The 20161-nt window shown below is 40.9% G+C and overlaps 1 protein-coding gene across 1 annotated transcript in view; it reads right to left on the bottom strand.

The window, feature by feature from the left end:
- Positions 1 to 16247, bottom strand: part of ENPP1 (ectonucleotide pyrophosphatase/phosphodiesterase 1) — a 68250-nt gene extending 52003 nt beyond the window's left edge. The window contains exon 1 of the mRNA XM_022556715.2: positions 15990 to 16247. Within this exon, the coding sequence (XP_022412423.2) occupies positions 15990 to 16229 (240 nt within the window). The 5' untranslated portion in view covers positions 16230 to 16247. The remainder of the gene's footprint in view (positions 1 to 15989) is intronic.
- Between the last annotated feature and the right edge of the window lie 3914 nt (positions 16248 to 20161).

Genomic DNA, 20161 nt, shown 5'->3' with positions numbered 1-20161 from the left:
GGAAAGGCACAAAAGACAATATCTTTGAGGTGGAGAATCCTGATAAACACTACCTCAGCCAGGTAATTAAAGTTAACATCATCGATGATTAAGTCACATTAATAGCATAGACTCTTGATATGGTATGTTGAGAACGACACTTTACCTCTGTAGTCCGTCTCCCAAAAGCATATGATACTCGTCTCAGCATGAGGAAAACATCAGACATTCCACAAATATGCATGACCAGGCCTCCTCAAAACTGTCCAGGTCACCAAAAACAAGGAAAGTCTGAGAATGTCTGAGAAACTCAGCCAAGAGGAACCTAACGAGACGTGACATTGAAATGTAACATGGTATTCCTGGGTTGGATACCAGAACAACAAACAAAAAGGACCTCAGGAAAAAGTTAAGGAAATATGAATGAAGTTTGGACGTTAGTTAATAAGGCTGTACCAACACTGGTTCATTAGTTGTGACAAATGTACTATACTAATATAAGATGTTAGTGACAGGGAAACTGGGTGTGTGGTATATCGACACTGTACTAGCTTTGCAACTTTTCAGTAAATATAAAACCATTCTATAAATAAAAAGTTTATTTAAAAAGGGAAGGAAAAAAAGAAATAGGCATGAATCCATATTATTCCACCACAAAATTTCCACTGTTTAAAAACGTTGGCTACTTTTAATTTTTAAAAAAATGCATGCACACACACGTAAATGTACACGTTTTTCTATACACATTTTTTTAATCAAGAAATTATTCTATACATAATTTTGTTTCTTTTTTGCATGTAATACTATTTCATAAGCATTTCTTATTTTATCAATAAATTCTTTAAAATATATATATATTATTAAATTTAGGTAGAGCCATAGGTTGGGATATGGACCCATTTAAACAATACATGGTATTGTTAAGTGAAAAAGCTGAACCTCCGCTTTATATATTTCAGTACTATATGATTTTTAAAACTAAACAATGTGCAGACGCTGCTTTCACATCTGCTGCCGTCAGTGATGGAGACTGTGATAAGCTGCCTGGATTTGCCTTCGGGAAGGAAGGAATTACTCCCCTGGCTGCTGGGGGTGCCAGCCGGCAGGGCCTGCCTCAAACTGAAGAGAGCACCTGCCCAATGCCACACCCCTTCCCAGGAAAGCCAGCTCCCTCCTGGACAGCTCTAAATGGTCATGCTAGGAGGAAGAGTTCACGGAGTCGGGGGAGGCCTCCACTGAGAGACTGCCTCACAGCTCACCTCACCCTCCCCGCAGTCCTTTTCCTTCCATAGGAGCTGATCTCAAGGGCACACCTGATAAAACCCCTGGAATGCCAGTCTCCATCTCAGAGTCAGTTTCCTGAGAAACCCAAACTCTGACACTGTCTTTCTCCTGAGCTTCTATCTCAGAGAAAGGACCTCTTAGTAAATATCAGTATATTGCCCAGGCTCCCTGGCTCCAGCATCAGACCAGGATAAGCCAATGGGAAACACTGACAGAAGATCAGAGGGGGGGAGGACGGGAGAAGTCAGAATACATCTTCCCTGTTCTAGCCTCAGACAGGACCCCTGGCAGGGGCTGCATCTCTCCAGAGTCCCAGCTCCTACAGGGAAGTCCTGGCTGCCAGCTCTGGGTTTCATCAGCTTTTCCCTTTGCCTTTCCTGCCCTCAAGGTAGTACAAGCTTCTTTCTGGTACTATTCCCTGGGTTGCCACATTGCCATACCATCCCGTTTGGCTTTCGGCTCTTCCAATACTTGACTTTCAGCTCTTCCAACACCTTTGTAACTGGTTTCTTATATTAAATTCTCTTGATTAAATTACCAGGTATGGACTTTTCTTTTTCTAATTGGCCGTACAGCAAATGATCAGACATCAGATATACACATACACATACCCCAAGGCATAAACGAAGCTAAATTAAATATAGGCAAAGAACTTTTCATTCTGAGAGTTTACTTGTTTTTAATTCTCAGTCTCCTAGATGCAAAACATATTTTAATTAGATCTTACTTCAGTTGGATCTCAAGGGGAAACAACAAAAGCACTGCCAAAATAATCCTGAAAACAGTTTGTTTCATTAGAAGCTACAATCAAGAAAGACATGACTCACTAAATAAAAGGAGTATTAAGTCATTTTAGGAAAAATGTTTTAAGTTTTGTTTTAGCTCATAAGACAGGAAAGAGAGGAAACCAGTTTATTAATGGTACAGGACAGCCCTTGCCACCCTCACGCGGAGGATGAAACAGATGGACTAAGAGGTAAAGGGCCATGGGCTTTGTCTAAACGACATTGTTTTTCTTGCCTAGGCAGGTTTCCTGCCTATGCAGGTGGTACGTCAGAGACGAAGAAACACAAAAAGAGAAAGAACATCATATTCAGTTAAGTTTATGTGATTGATTTCTAGTTTTTTCTGAAACAATTTTTGGAACATAATGACTAGAGCACCTTGCATTTATTCTTGAAAAATGAGCTCAGTGGAAATAGACAACAAAAAGATAACTTCCAGGGGCTTCCCTGGTGGCGCAGTGGTTGAGAGTCCACCTGCCGATGCAGGGGACACGGGTTCGAGCCCTGGTCTGGGAGGATCCCACATGCCGCGGAGCAACTGGGTCCATGAGCCACAACTACTGAGCCTGCGCGTCTGGAGCCTGTGCTCCGCAACAAGAGAGGCCGCGATGGTGAGAGGCCCACGCACCGTGATGAAGAGTGGTCCCCATTTGCCACAACTAGAGAAAGCCCTCGCACAGAATCGAAGACCCAACACAGCAAAAATAAATAAATAAATAAACTCCTACCCCCAACATCTTCTTAAAAACAAACAAACAAACAAACAAAACCCTGCTGTGTCCATACAGCATGATTCACTTTAAAAAAATAAAAACAAAAAACTTCCAGAGGATTTTTGGTATTCTCCCTGAGGACAGAATGGGATTAACAGGGAGATTAAAATGACCATTTACTTTCTTCAAAGATCCAGTGGTTAGGTACTCAATCACAATTACACTCAATCACAATTACAGTCGCAACTTAAAGACAGAACTTAAAATCTGGTAATGGATACAGAGGTTTATAATTTAGGAGGGAACCATAATTTTAGAAATGTGTCACCATTTAATGTGTATATTTAGGCTTAAGTCAACAAAATTACATGCGTCCAATTGGATAAGGAATCTTAAAATTATATTTGTAAAAACATTCACAACTTAGCTCTCTTAAGCAACTTCTTTTCTTCTAACAAATGTTTCTTCAACAAACAACATTTGTTTTATGCACATTTTCATTATTACTTGCTGGAAAAAAACATAAAACACCCTATGATATCACCATCTTTGGCATGATTCAATTCAAGTTTTTAAGATGATAAAATGTTCCCTCTGTCTGTGCTGCCCTACAGGGTGGTACCAGCACATCACTGCTGAGCACTTAAAAAGTGGCCAGCATGATGAGGAACTGAATTCCTTTTTACGCTTTTGAACTTTAATTCATGCAAATTTTAATTTACATAGTCACATGTGAAACTTAAAAATCTAGTAGAAAAGAGAAAGTAGTTATGAAATAGCCAAGTAAAAAAATAAGACGGTGCTCTTTCTACACCCACATGCTCTCTTTAATTTGTTCTTGCCGCTAAAGCTAAAATGACCTTTCCAAAATGTAAATGAGACTTTGTCACTATGAACAAAAGTGGAAACAAAACCAAGCAAACAGAAAAATATGTCAGTGATTTTCGATTGCTCTTAAAACAAAACCCAAAAGCCCTAAGATGGTCTGCAAGGCCCTGCCTGGACCTGGCCCCTGACTACCTTTCCTGCCTCATCACCCATCACACATCTCTCTGCCTACCAGCTACCTGGTCATCTCCCAATTCTGGGTCACACCATGCTAACTGCTACCCCAGGCCCTTTGTATGTGCTGCTGCCTCCCTTCAGAATCCTCTTCTGCTCGCCTGTCACTTCCTCCTGGACACCTTCGTAGACCTCTCTGACTAAGCCAACTCCCCCTCACTACCCTCTCTCACAGCCCTGCGTATAATTTCTAGGCAACACCAATCACAGCTGCAGTGAGAGACACTCTTGCAGGATTTTTTGATAAACATCCAGTCCTGTGGGGATGGACCATGAGAACATGGAGTAAGTCTTTCCTCTCCCCTCACCACCATTTAGCCCCCAGCCTCTTAACCATTACTGCCCACACAATAGGAACGCTAAATATTTGCTGAAAAAGTTACTAACCATAACCATAATAATAACAATAACCCCTAATCTAGCCTCTACTATCTTTCAGGCACTTTTCTAATTAGTTTACATAGATTAATTCATATAACCCTCAAAACAAACCTGTGAGGGCTTCCCTGGTGGCGCAGTGGTTGAGAGTCTGCCTGCTGATGCAGGGGACCCGGGTTCGTGCCCCGGTCCGGGAAGATCCCACATGCCGCGGAGCGGCTGGGCCCGTGAGCCATGGCCGCTGAGCCTGCACGTCCGGAGCCTGTGCTCCGCAACGGGAGAGGCCACAACAGTGAGAGGCCCACGTACCGCACAAAAAAAAAAAACAAAAAAACCCACAAACCTGTGAGGTAGCTACTATTATTATCTCCATTTTATAGGTGAGGAGACTGAGGCATAGAGAAGTTAAGGGACTTGCCCAAGGACACACAACAGTTATGGGCAGAGACAGGATTCAACTCCAGCACTCTGGCCCTTAACCTCTAAGCTCTACGGCCTTTATATGATTAAGTGGCAACTGCGGTTAAGTGATCCAGGGACAGGGGATACAAGCCAAAGAGCAGTAAAGGAGCGTTTCCTTTGGGAGGATAAATTCAGTTGGATTCCAGCGGGTACCTGGTGTTGGGTGAGAAAAAAGGAGGTGAAAGACCACTTCTGGGGTAGAGAAAAGAAATGGTCCCTGTAAAGTGTATCTGGCGAACAGCAAAACTCTGAGCTGTAATGGAAGGTGTGTTTCAACACAGCTGGAACTTTTGTGAGATAGGCATCTTGAGACCCTTTCTGACCCTCTAAATTGGAAAGTACCACCAGGCCAGAAGCTGAAAAATAACCTGAACCCTTTGAACTTCTAAATCCAAGTTATGCATATAACATGTGCGAGTCCCCTATAACATATGGGACATAGAGTCCCCTGAGGTGTGGGCTCCATACCAGACTCACTCACCAGCCAACACGTTTGCTCCCTTCGGCCTCACACAACTGTGCCAATTAAGCAGATAAAGGGCTTAACATAGGGTCTGACATATAGTAAACTCAATAGAGGCATATGGGAATTCAACAAACACACAGCACTTACTATGTGATGGGTCTGCTCTGAGTGCTTAACAAATATGGACTAATAAATGGCTACACATATATGTCCCAGGCCTGCAGGATTGCTATGAATGGATGAAGCTGTAAGTGTTAAGCCCTCAGTGGTAACACTGTTACCTGAGTGACGATAAATAAGGCTGAAAAGAAGAGTGCATTTAGGAGTACACAATTTCCCACATGTGTTGTGGCAGTCTCTGAGAAATTCTGAGCGGAAACAAAGTGCAAGGAAGTAATTATTTTCAGAAAACTAATAATTGAACCATAAGAAGAGACATAGGCAATGGAGATGGAGTTGAGGGATGAATAAAACAAAAACTGTGTCCTAAAAAATATTTAAATTCTTGGGGAATGATTATGTCTGAGGTATGAGTAGAGATGCTTTCAAAGATTACCCCATGAACTAAAGTTGATAAAAGTCTCAAAATCCCATTCATGAAAGGTGCATTAAAAAGCTGTCTAGCAGGACTTCCCTGGTGGTCCAGTGGTAAAGAATCCGCCTTCCAATGCAGGGGACGCGGGTTCAATCCCTGGTCGGGGAACTAAGATCCCCCATGCCGCAGGACAACTAAGCCCAAGTGCCACAAATACTGAACCTGTGCACCTCAAGTAGAGAACCTGCGTACCACAAACTACAGAGCTCAGGCACTCTGGAGCCACGCGCCACAAATACAGAAGAGAAAACCTGCACGCCACAACTAGAGAAGCCTGCACACCGCAAGGAAGAGCACGCACGCTGCAATGAAAGATCCCACGTGCATCAACGAAGATCCTGCGTGCCACAACTAAGATCTGACACAGCCAAAAATTAAAAAAAAAAAAAGCCATCTAGCAATGGGAAAATCTCATAATGGAAAATATAAGTTAAAAAAGAAAATAGAACAGTATATGCAGCATGATCCCATTTTTGTTAAAAAAAAAAAAAAGAAGTGATACATACACAGAGAAAAGTCCCGAGAGAAAAAACCAAAATATTAATAACAGATAATAACAAGTACACAATCTTTTATTTTCTCCTTTATACTTTTTTTATACCTTCTGAAATTTCTGCAATACGTAGTATCTTTATAACATGGGGGAAATATTATAAGCTCTCTATACAAAGATTTAAAACCTAGAAGAAATCCACCTAATCCAAAACTCTCATATTATGGTCACAGAAAGCGAAACAACTGCTCAAAGGTCACAGAGCAAATAATTCTTGTGACTCCAGGTTTAGTACCCTTCACATGACCCGTCTCTCAAGATCTTTGAAGCTTCCCAGAAAAATCAATGTTCTCTTTCCCTTTGAAAGTTTCCAAGAAATGACAAAGGCATAAACACTTTCCTATGTCAACATTCTTCACATTTACTTCCTGTGAGCTGATCAGTAAGGTATTTAAATAGTGTACAAGCAGAGCTGTTTTGTACTGTTTCTCTGGTTAATCCAAAAGGAGATAAGATCAACAGTCTATTCACAGCGCTCCTAACCTACACCCTTCCCACCTGATATACTTCATTCACCTATTTCTCCTGGTCTCAGAAGTTTCTAATCTAAATGGTGCGGGGTGGCACTTTATAGGAAGCCAGTGTGTTTGGATGATGAAGTATCATGGAGTAAACTCTGTGCCAAACACATCAAACCTGACTCAATACCTCAACACCACTTGAAAAAGCCCTGGTCTAAGACTCCTTTGTTTTGGTATTATGTCAAGTATATTGTAGATTGTTGAGAATGTACTGAAGTGGAAACTTGGAATTGAAGAGTTCTATTGATGGAGAAATGTAAAGTGAAATCTACTTGATATTCTGATAGATGGATGGTTGAATTGGAAAGAACATTGGAGTGTTATCAGATCACAGCAAAGGCAGAAGACTGGCACAGCGGACAGCAATAAAGAGCAATTAAAGGACAAGCCAAGGCAGGGTAAGGAAAGGCAATTAAAGAAACAAACAGACTGTGTATGAAATGTCCTGTAGACATGACAAAAGCGGTGGGGCTACCTTAATCAATGTGCCTCTTAAGTTCAAGGTAGGAAAGGGGCAAATGCAACCAGCCGCAGCACCACCTCCACACAACGCTAACACAGTTGAGGTCAGTAAGGAACATTCAGTAATTTTTTTTTTTTAAATCATAGCAACATGTATGAAGTCAATGGCAGGATAAGGGTTGACTGGAACCCCCAGCCAAAGAAATCCAGGTTGGGGCGCCTTCTGTGCCTCCTCATAGCCCTATGGAGTGTTCCTCAAAGTTCAATGTGCAGACACATCCCTGGGGATTGTGAAAATATAGATTCTGGTACGGTAGGTCTGGGGTGGGGCCCAAGAGTCTGCACTCTGTAGAAGTTCCAAGGAGATGATGCTGATATGCTAGTCTACAGACCACACTTTGGGTAGCAAAGATGTAAAGTGTCTTCTGAATAAGGAAAAATGTAAAAATTCAGTAACACTGAAGCTTATTAAAAATAACAAGAAAAATGACCACTTATTCGGGGCACACTATGTGCCACTTTGTATACTTCATCTAATTTAATTCTCCTAACAACACCTAACAGGGTTTTATCAAGCCTATCTTATGGTTGTGGAAGCTGATATTCAGGAAATTTAAGTTATTTGCCTACCTTCAAAAAGAACAGTACCAGGATTTAAATCCAATTCTGTCTGACTTCATTTCTCAATAAGCTACGGCAATGAGATTAAGAGAATAATTATACTAGTCTTGTAATCTTGGAAAGCCCCCTTAATTTCTCTGAGCATGATTTTTTCATCTCTAACATGGAGATAATGGCAGAACTGTGGTTTGGACCAAACCAGGTGGTAGATGTAAAAGTATTTTGAAATCCATAAAGGACCTTACCTAAATAAAGATGCAACTGTTGTAAATAGCTGATTCTTTTTATATGTCTTAATTTCCTTTCCCTCTCTCCCTAGTACTGAAAATAGTATTGAATGAACACACCTTTCCTTACAGCAGATATTCTCAAAACTGTTGGTTTCAAAATCCCTTTATACTCTTAAAAATTACTGAGGACCCTAAGAAGCCTTTTCAGATAATTGTGTACATTCTTATTTAAAACTAGACTAAAATTCTTAGTTATAATTTCTTAAAGGTGAAATGCAACATGAAACTTGAAACAATATTAATGAACTTTTCATACCATTATATTAAAATTCATTAGTCTATCTTGCAGTTTGATTGGAACTTACACCCATGCATAATTTTGTAAATCATCCATTGGTCCTTTGGAAAATATTGGTTCACTGAGCTACGTATTTCTTTCAAATGTTGACACATGTCATTGTACCAGATGAAAAAAAATCACATTCCTTACTATCTCCATCTATTTCGTCCGAAAAATCTTTAAGGATTGGGACGCTGTCAAGCTTACAGTGGCAGAAACAAGTTCTCCAAAATTTCAAGTTTTACCTGAAAGATCGAATTTTATCACAGGCAGCAGGTACCTCATTTTGTTTTCCTGGAAGTGACAAGCTAATGCTTCTCATTTTTGCGAAAGTATGTGTCGAATACCCAAGTCTGAATCACTGGTCTGTCAGTTGCTCTTTCCAATAAAAATGGTGTTCCATGAAAAAGGCAGCTAGTTCAGCTCACAACTCAAACAGCAGCTCGACTGCTTTCCCTCCAGAAAACAACAGTACTTCAGGCTGCAGCAGACGTGCTAAAGGCAGACTTCCAATGTCGTCGCACAGAATATTAAAAAGGAAGGTAATTTAGGTTCAAATTTAATAAAATCTGCTTCATTGAGGACATTTTTACTTCTTCATTAAGTGAAACTGGCTTTTTTGGTTTTAACTGCAGATGCATGAGGACTTGTACAATTGGTGCCACTGCCCTGATTCCTGCTGAGGAAGCAGTTTTCCGGCAGTGTAAACGGCATCACAGTGAGAAGGGTGAATAATGTCTATCAATGTTCAAATGGTTTAGGCTTCACAGTCCCCTTGGAAGGCTCTTAGGTCCTTGGGGACCCCTCGGGGATTTACAGACCACACTTTGAGAACTGTTGCTTGAAATACTCTGGCTGAAGCTTTGTTCTACCTGTCTTGCCTTTTGCTTCTGAACATATTTATCCAAAATCACTTACAGGTACTCTGGAGTAATATGAAACTCTATTTGGAAAAAAAAAATCACATAATAATAGCTAAATTTATTTTATTGTATAATAGCATCATAAAAAAACTGCTGAGTTTTTCAGTTCTCTCGCTCCATGAGAGACCAAAGGCTCCAGATGCTTGCTAATGTCAAAAAACTTATGAAGGGAAAGAAATCAGCTCTAGGAATAAACTATTGAGTTGGCCAAAAAGTTCCTTCGGTTTTAAGTAAACATAAAAGACATTTTTCATTTTCAGCAAGAACTTTACTGAACAACATATTCATTAACCGAACAAACTTTTTGGCCAGCCCAATACTTTCTCAGGACTATTCCCTGAAAACCAAGATAGAGTGATCTTTAAGGGTCTCAAACCACATCAGTGATAGGATATTTGCCACCTAAATCTGTGTAAAGTCCTAAGGTATGGTGAGAAAATGACTGACCCACAAATGAGATATGCTTGAGAAAATTCACTCACTCCAAAACAACTATCATGACTCTGTTTTCCTGTTGTAGTACATCTAAAGATATATTAAGAAGGAAACTCAGATTAAGAAGGAAGTCACTTTTCCCCAAATCTGTATACTTTGGAAGCTCACGATAACATGATTATTGACTTCACACTGATAAAAGGGAAATAAATGGGGGAGGGGGGGGTTAGCCATTAGTCCAGAATAAAAATCTGTAGTTAAAAGTCCTTTCAGTTATCATAGTTCACTACTTACAAATGATGTGACATATGCCTATAAATTTAACCCACTGTTTCTAGAAGTGGAATAACTGAACCAACTACATCTGAACAACTTGAGGTACTTGTTTAAAAAATACAGATTCTTTAGATCCATTCCTACCTTAGTCTGCTCAAGTTGCTATAACAAAACGCCATAGACTGGGTGGCTTAAATAACAGAAATGTATTTCTCACAGTTCTAGAGGCTCAGAAGTCCAAGATGAAGGAATTGACCAATTTGCTTCCTGGTGAGGGCTCTTTCCCTGGCTGGCAGATGGCTGCCTTCTCACTATGTCTTCACATGGTCTTTCCTCTATGGGAGGGTGTGTGTGCTCAGATCTCCTCTCTCTCTTCCCCTTTTTACAAGGCCACAAATCCCATCATGAGAGTTCCATCCTCATGACCTCATCTAAATCTAATTACCTCTGAAAGGCCCCACTGCCATGTATCATCACATTGGTGGGTTGGGACTTCAACATATGAATTTGGGAGGGACACAAACCTTCAGTCCATAACAATTTCAGGTCTTCTAAATCACAATCTCTGGGATTGGAGCCCTGGAATCTATGGTCTTTTAACAGTTCCCAGCTGGTTCCTATGCACCCTGACGTTTAAGAAACACCTCTGCGAGCCTCAGTTTCCTTATCTGTAAACTAGGATTGACTGTCACCATACTTTCCTATTTCAGAGTTGCTGATATGCCAAAGATCAATTAAAACTATATGAGAAAATGCTTCTGAAAGTGCAAAGTGCTATGTAATAATCATCTGAACTTCTACCGCCTACTTTTCCACCAAACGTTATTCTAAAAACCAAAAGTGCGAGGATAAAATGAAAAATACTATCGATAATATATTTTTGTTTGTTTGTTAATGAAGACTCTCAGGGAGGTGGGAGGGGGCCCAGCACAAGACAGACTGACTTAGATGGAACTAGAAAGGATTTTCAGAACTGATTTCTACGTCACTGACCTTATACTTGCTTAAAAATGAGATGTTTACATCTTCCCACGCTACCCTACCTATGGATGCTCAGCTTGATAATAATATTTTTCTCTTCTCTGAATTTTCTCAAGATCAAGGTAAAATTAGTATCTCACCTTATGAGATGAAATTTAAAAAAAGAGAAATGTTAGATTTTAATAGTGGTATTCTTTCACTAACTATTAAGTTATTTATTTCTTCTAGTATACTTCATATTTTAGACAAATGTCACATTATTTGATTTCTATAATGATATCGATAATATCTTAATTCTTGTAATCAAACCTCATACAATTAAAACACTCAGGAAACAGAATGTTCCAGTTAATATTTAGCTGAACATTCGGGTCATTCTTTTGAGAAGCCCTTTTAAATATATTATTATACTTTCTTTCCTTGGTAAATACATAACTTAGCTCTCGTTTGATGCCAAAGGGTTTTCATATTGGGTCAGCACTCTGACAATCAGTTCTTGTTGCACAGAACTTAGAAGAGTAATCTATGTTCTGCCTTGGGCTCATTTGCTAAAAGGTTTCTTGTTTATTTTTGTTGTTTGGGGGATATTTCATGGTTGATGGAGGCATGTTTATTTTAACCAGAGGCAGATCTCTAATTACAAGTTGTATTCCAAAAGGTTTTTGTTCCTATGTTGTTTGAAACTTGAAGTGGCTTTCCCCCTGCCTACCCTCCCCAAAAGTTATGAATCATGATTAAGTTCTTTGGCTTGTCTAAAATGTCCATAATATAGATGAAATACATTTGCTATGTCTTAAGAGTAACACAGATATTTTGCAATGGAAATGATCAAACTCAAAAATAAAACTGAATTTAAAACTATTTTCATTTGCCTTTAATACTGATATCTGAGAAAAAGAGTTGCCTGGAGGAAGATAAGAAGCTGATAAAAAAAATTCCTATAAATATTCTAAAAAGGCTAATGGTCCCAAGATCTTTATTATACAAAATGCATAAGGTCTTTCAACATGGCTCTAGCGAGAGTCATGATTCACAGTCATGATTAGGATATGATGGGGCAGGAGACGGCAAAACTGAGTGCCCAGAGGTAACTGAAAAAGTGGAATAGAATGGAAAAAAAAAAGGGTTGAAAGGGTGCCTGTGTATTCCTAAGAGGCTGCATGAAGTAGAAACAGCGGAAATATAAATGGTGAGAGAGAGAAAGACCAGAATATGACTCAAAGCAGAAGAAAGGGAGTCACAGAACGCAACGCTGAAGAAAACAGTTCCCTACAAGAGCCACACGGACTGCATTTGGGGTGTGACAGCAAAGTCACCAAAACAGAAGATGCCTTGGTATAAGCAAGGGAGACCCATTTGTACCTGAAGGATGGTCTTATTTGTACCTGCCAAACGGCTGCACTTGCCTTGTTTCTTTCTGAGGGTGTGCCCAGTAGCTAGATCTTGATTCTGAATTCAAGTTATCATGGAGGCCCTGCTGGCCTCTTCGGTATGCTGGCCTTAGTTGGGAACTTTTGTTTATCATTCATTCACTGCCTCTTCTGTCTCCCTATGTGCTAAACAAGTGATATTCCAGTTTGATCTTATCCCTGAATTGATACCCAATGTCATCTCTATTAATGCATCTATATTTGGATTCCTGACTTTCAACTGGCCATATGGGTATGTGGTTGTGTATTTAGTCTTCCCATCTTGTCCTTTTCCAAGTCAAAGTGTTACTCAGTCTAAGTAAAAGTGCACTTCATTCATTCGACCAAAAGCTGACACTGAGTGTGAGGTACCATCTTAGGCCCAGAAGTAAACACAAGTCTTGCTGGGTTCCTAGAAACCTTGGGTACATTTTATTAGAACACGTGCAACAAACACCATAAGGGGAAAACAGGAGATGTCTCTGGCCCCTAAGATGTTCTGGTCATTTTTGAAATAAAATGCTCAACTATAGCTGGACAGATATAACATTTTACAAACCAAAAAGCAATGTCAATTCTGAGTCAGATTAAGAGCAGAGGACTGTCTTGAATATTCTCCATGCTGTATTCTAGAAATAAGATGATATGATGCAAAAGGGAGAGAAAAGCTAGCAGAATTAATAACTTTCACACTCAAATTTCTAATAAACAAGGCAACTTCTGCCACTTACAAAGAACTCTTTCATCAAAAGGTGAAAGTTGTCTTCACTCACAGCCACCCACACACAAGGCCCCTTATGAACACACACAGGTATATGTATTCATAAGGACAGCAGAAGGCCACAAACACAAAATTGTGCTGTGGAAGAGCTTACTGTACAGTGGAGAAGTATACTGCAACGTGGTTGAAAATACCTGCCAGGGAACAGGAAAGTTATTTCAAATAAATGTCCGTGGCCAACCTCAGTGGAAGCTGACATTTCAGTTCAAAACTTAACTTGGAACCAGTAAAGGCATCCAGATCTAACATATCTACTAAAGCATGTACTTATTTGCCCTTCTGGGGTTTTCCACAGTCTGGCTCAGTGCCTAGGCATGAGTACTTCCAGAGCCCAGGGCCAAAGCCTCCAGAGCAGAGCCTGTGGTCTTCCTAGGGATCAAATGGGGAGAAGCCAGCGTAGGGCGGGATCATCCCTTCTGCATCTACTCTCACATACCTCCGGCACTTAAGTTTATCTGAAACACTTTCAGAAAAATGCAACAGTCATGTCACCACTGTCTATCTCTCCAGAAGGCAACTCTTGTGTTTATCCTACTAGATAACAACCGTGTGGCTGAGGACCACCTCAGTGGTTGGGCTCTTGTAATCCCAATCCCAGATGCAACTAGTCAACCCATTTCTTCAGGTTTATGAAAAGTGTGCTGATGTTTCACCTGAAAAAGGAATCCCATAATTACAGCTTCTCTCTAGAAGACATGTCCCAGAGCTCTTTGATGACAACTGTCAAGCTCCTCTTGGAGACTTTTCCCTTTAGAAGTGCATCATTTGGGAAAGTCTAGAGGGAAGAAGGGTATTGAAGCAGGGAAGGGAAAGAAGAATGGGTAAGAGGTTTCACTTTCACCTGAAACCATTAATTAAGAGTTTCAAAAATACAGCAATGAGTTTTGGTGTACATTAATGGCCCACTGTATTTCATCAAAAGTCATGAAGTAAGAATTCTGTCCAATTCAATGTGTGTTACAGCAAGAGACCCCTCCTAATGGCATAAAAAATATTCATGATTGTCCTACTTGTAAAAGTACTAAAGACACTTCCATGTCAAAGCCCAGAGTTGCATCATCAGAGCATAAAGAAATGCTTTTTGATCAGCTGACTGCAGGTGTCAAAGACTGAAATGCATGTTCCAAAGGCAGATCTCTGCTGATACCTATTGTGGATTTATGGGTAAATGAATAGGAAAGATTTTAAAATGGAATTTAGCAACTGGCAATTTACCAAACTTTCAAGACTGTAGATTGGCATGTTGAAGTGATTTCACACGGGAGTTACAGATTCGACGTACGATTATTGAATGCCTGCCAAACACTGAAAAGTACTAAGTTAAGTGATAGTGTTGCAAAAGCTAAGGTCTTCCATTGACAAAAACAAAAAAGGTGACTCAAAAGACTAAAACTAAGTTCTCATCAATATCAGGTGTTCTTAAACAGTGATATATGATGCAGAAATGTATCTTGAGATACAAACAGTATGTGTTTTGGGACACTTACCCTTTGAATCTTAGGCTTATTTTTAAGTACTAATTATATGACACCATCTCTTTAGTCTAGGAACATTGGTTCCTCAGAGCACTGTATCATCTCCACAATACCCAAGACAGAATGAAAATGGAAATGCTTATGAAAGGAAAGATTTCAAAAATCAGAAAAGATATCCTCTACACTGCATTGTTTAATCATAATATGTAAGTGATTATATGCTTTAAGGTACACTATACATAGAACTGTCACTTGCATATAATACAGTAAAATGATTATATCTCCTTGTAGTTTTCGAATTTACTCCTCCACATGCAATGTTGCACAGTGACCCTCACAATAATCTTATCTGATGCACATAGAAGTGATGTTGTCCTCATTTTAACATAGAAGAAATTGAGGTTTGGGGAGAGTTATAGGAGGCCCCAGCAATTAATAACGGCCATGAAAGCAAGAACCCAGGCTTCTGACTCTCAGCCCAGCACTTCCTACCCTACATGTAGAATGAAAAGCCACCCCACAAATTGACTGTGGATCCTGAAACTGTCACGACAAAATAGCAGAGGGAGAGTGAGTACTTCTGTTAGCAACAAAAACCGTGTAACCTATGATTGAAAGAGTAGACGAAGAATCATTAACTTTTCTTCACATTCACATAACATGAATATTGACGGAATTTCTGAACAGCTGCATGGAAATTCCTACACAAAGCCAAGAGGAAAAGTATTTTCTAGAGTTCCTGATACAACTTAAAGAGCTCTGTTAAATCTTTTCAACTGGAATCGGTTAATGCAAGGAAAGTCATCAATACTGCACCCAGATTCCCCCAAAAGAGGTAAAAAAATTAAATTAAAAAATAAAATTAAAAAAACAAAACGAAACAAAAACACCTTGTCGGTCCTTCCTAAGACCAACAATTTTCGGGCTGGTCATTTTTCCCCACGAAAAACCTTGTGCTCTCTTGGGGCGGGGGAGAGGTGGGATTTCTAAAGATCTCGATTTTTAACAGCCTGGTTTCATAAACAGGCCCTTCTGAGCATCAGTAATACAAGTGAGAGTGAACTATTCCCTCGGGGGGAAGAGAAGGCTCGGCGGTGATGAGCACCGATAAAGCCGGTAGAGGAGAGCGAGAAGGCGAAGAGGAGCGGCACAAAAGCTGTCTCTCTCCGGGCCCCGGGTGCTGACCGCGCCCGCTCGGAGCGCAGGAGCGGGTGCCGCCCTCCCCGCCCTCCCGCGCGCCGGGCCGGCCGGGACCTACCAGCGAGAGCACTTTATAGGTGTTGGGGTCCTTGGCCGTGCGGGCGCGCGCCGCCTTCTCCAGCGGCTCCTCCCCCAGGTCCATGGGGGCCAGCAGGGACGAGGCCGCCTGCGGCTCCCCGGGCGCCTCGGCTGCAGAGCCACGGCCCGGGTGGCGGCCGTTCCCCGCAGGGCCCTCCCGGGAGCCGCGCCCGCCCTCGCCGCCGCGGTTCCCAACCCCCACGGAGCCGTCGCGCTCCATCGTGGCGCTGGGCACTCGGCTCTCACTGCCCCGCCGCGCCTTTAATAGGCTCCGCATGAGCCCCGCCTCACCCCGCCCCGCCCCGACCGCCGCGCCCGCCCCTCGCCGCCAGACCCTTGGCTCGGCCCCCGCAGCCCGGCGCTGCGAATGAGGGGAAAGCAGCTCAACGCCCCGGATTATTTGGCTTCCTGTCTGATGGCGGTCGCTCTGCGTGTGGGTTATTTTGGGTCCTTTACGTGGGCGCGTCTTTAACTCCCCACCTCCCACCCCCCAGCCTTACCCGCCTCGCGCCCCGGCCACCAGCCGAACACTTGCAGGAATCGCCCTGCGTGGTCTCGCGGCGCGGGCTGGACTGGAACTGCAGAGCGTGGTCTGCAGAGGGCATGAGATCATGGGGCCTCAAAATAGAGCGTAGGAGAGGGAGGATCCGGCCTCCGGGCCAGTGCAGCTTCTCAAAGGCGGGAGAGTGCGGTCAGGACAGACCTGTGTGTTTCTGGATGGACAAGCAGAGACGCTATGGGGTCAAGCGTTGGGGGAAGCGACCTTTGTCTCCTACGTAGAAACAGACAAGAATTCGCTCAAAGCCCTGCTATCCACTACCTACGCTACTCAGGACTATCCAACCTTAAAATACCTGAATTTACAAATGCACACATAAAAGAGATATAATTTTCTGTGGTTTTCTGTGGTTTCTGTGCTGGGGGCGAGGGCTGCTCTTGCTTTATTTGTTTATTAGTTCTTTTAGACCTTATACATCGAAAGCTTCAAAGTGTCGGCGCTGCGCTCTCCTGAGATTGCCGCCAATACTTGTTAGCAACGTCAAAAATTTCAACAGTCTGGAGTACTTTGATACTTTGTTTTTGAACTAGGACACGAACAGTAGGCTATAATTCTTGGTGGGTTTTGCTTCACCTTTGATTCTACAACTTTTACATTTCCTTGCTCATCAATTAGAAAAACCACAAGTGTGTAGTGACGTTGAGTCTTGGTTGTCAAGCGGAAAACAATGACTTTCCATACCCGGAACTGACCTTAGTGACCAACGAAAGTTATACCATCCAATATCAATTAATTTTCAATTCATTTTGATTTCAGGAATATATACAGATTTTTTTAAATGAGAATGGATGCTTAACAGATATAAGGTGTGTGTTGTCCCCTTTAAAATAGTTAACTTGGGAGGCTCTCCATTTATATTGCTTGATTGATTCATTCATTCTAATAATGAATCCTTCAGTTCAGTCTCTTGGCTTCCAAAAATGTCAGTGGTCTCCAACAATATCAAAGATGCACAGAAGTATATCATTCCCAAGTGGCTCTCAGTCTGATCAAACAGGGTGAAGGCAGTAAACAAAAACCCAAATTATATATGCATAATAGAATCACACATAGGATATTACGAGAACTTAGTGGAAAGGGTAACTGACATCTGGAAGAAGTAAAGGCCTTCCCTCAAAGCACTATTGAGCTCTTTTTTTTTTTTTAATTACCTTTGAGTCAGCTTTCAAACCAAACCACCCAAGAGAAACAGCTTTTCACTACCACATAGTCTCACATTTTTTTACCCCAAACGTGGCTCTAAATTTTCCTTTGACTGTTTCCAAAAATCAGAGTCAAGGACAAAGAATTACTGAGACTGGTCAAATGAGTGTAAAAACTTCTAAAAGCAACTCAACAGAGTCATTCCAAAGTGGCTTTGAACTTGAGAAAACAAATGAAATAAGTGTATTGTCTGCATCCCAAGTCAAAAAATCATTTTTTTGCGGTACGCGGGCCTCTCACTGTTGTGGCCTCTCCCGTTGCCGAGCACAGGCTCCGGACGCGCAGGCTCAGCAGCCATGGCTCACGGGCCCAGCCGCTCCGCTGCATGTGGGATCTTCCCAGACCGAGGCACTAACCCGTGTCCCCTGCATTGGCAGGTGGACTCTCAACCGCTGCGCCACCAGGGAAGTGCCCAACTGGGACTTTTATGGGTAACTATAAAAATCCAGTTGAAACCCTAAAATTAGAATAAAAGTGGATCAAGTGGGCCACTCATGTTGTTTAGCCATACACTGAGCTATAGACAAGTCTTGTCTCCATCTTGTTTATATTCAAAATGATCTGAGGGACAGCTTCACACTCCAAAGTACAATAAGGTCAAGAGACAGAAACTGCAACAAAACTTCTCCGGTTAGTGTAAAGGTGAACAATGAATGTGTCATTCAATGATTGAGAACTGTAATCTAGTACAGCAGAAAAGATGAGGGTGTAAGATTTTATGATTCCTTAAGTTGTACTGTACAAAATATGTAAACACTTGCGCCTTGGTGCCTGAAACTTTGGATATTAGTAAGGCCAAAACAGCAAACACAACCAACTTGTTATCTATGTTTGAGCTATGACTTCTCAAAATTGAGAAACAACTCTCTTTTCAGCTTTTAAAAAATGAAATATACTATAGAGTAATTATTTTAGCACTGGCTCCAGAGCTTCTCCAGCTGAAATCCCTCCAATTCTCCAGTGGCACATGGAAGACATCTAGCCCAGTCTAAAATGAAAAAACAAGTTTCTTTCATTTTTATGAGATCTAGAAAAAAAATTTTTTTTCCATGGCATTAATTTATTTTTAAGACTTTGCCTGACTTCCTGATTTCTCTTTCTTTTTTGTAAGTGCAAAAATACTTCCCCTGGAAGAAGCTTGGATTGCAATGTGACCATGTACAGAGTTCAAGAACTGTCTGAGCCTTGGTTGCCTCATTTATAAACTGGTGTTACAAATAATAACATAAAATTACACTAGTATCTCTAAATGTCAACAAAATGTTTTACATTTTCCCAACTTTACATAAAAATTTAAATAGATCCGTTCCATATAGGAACGGTAGGGATAAATCACTCAATCCCTACCCCTAAGAAAGAGAATAAAATGATTTAATTTTTACATAAATTATGCATGATTTAAATATAACTATAAATGATTTAAATATAACTTCTGGGAAGGTTTAAGAGCTCCCATTGGATATATGCATCTGCAAAGTGAGAGCCCATGGGATCAGGAAGGGATACTGACCCCTCTGTGATGGAGAAAACACACCTCGTTGTCAAGTAACAAAGTCAGTGAAGTGAGCACAGAAAGTGAATGCAATTGAGTCATAGAAACTGTGGAAAAATGGCAAATGCAGACCCCATCTAAAGGGAACTGCTGTTCAGTCTTCACTTTTTGGTTGTCCACGGCCTCTGCCACCCCACATTGTCTCTTTTATACCTCAGGTCAAGCAAAACCTGGGGTTGCCAAGTAATCTGAATTTATGCCTGCCATTTTGCTATTTGTTTTCTCTTTGCCTCATGTGGTTTTTTTTGTCCTTCTGTTTCTCCTTCACTTCTTTAAAATTGTATTTCAAATATGTTTTATTATACCATGTTAATTCCTCTGTTGAATTTTACCTTTTCTAAAGAGTTACTTTCTTAGTAGTTGCTCTAGAGGTTATAATATGCATCTTTAATTTACCATCTACTTCAGATTAATACTGACTTCATTCTGGTAAAATATAACATTGTTTTCTGTAATAGATCTCCATGTTCTGATTCCTCATTTCTGCCATTATTATCATATGTATTAATCTATATGTTATAAAGCCAATGATGCAGTGTTATAATCATTGTTTTAAACCTTAGGTTTTTTTAAAGAAATTAAGAAAACAGAGTATGCATACAGACACACACACACACACACACACACACACACACATACACACACACACTGATTTTTTTTTTTTCATGAATCTGAGTCAGACTTTCTTGGTTCCTTGCAAGTACTGTAATTTTTGGTTGAAAACTGGACTTGTAGGTAATATGTTATAGCTACTCTGGATTTTGATTATTTTTCTGAGAATTTTTTCTTTCAGCACTCTCCTGGACTTAAAACTTCAGATTCTTCCGCTGTTTTCTAT

The sequence above is a fragment of the Delphinapterus leucas genome, chromosome 12 (assembly GCF_059928025.1).
Source record: "Delphinapterus leucas isolate spDelLeu-1000000601 "Yukka" chromosome 12, BTC_Dleu_Yukka2, whole genome shotgun sequence".
Lineage (NCBI taxonomy): Eukaryota > Metazoa > Chordata > Mammalia > Artiodactyla > Monodontidae > Delphinapterus > Delphinapterus leucas.
The sequence above is the reverse complement of the archived record's forward strand: the minus strand, read 5'-3'. Positions and strand labels throughout refer to the sequence as shown.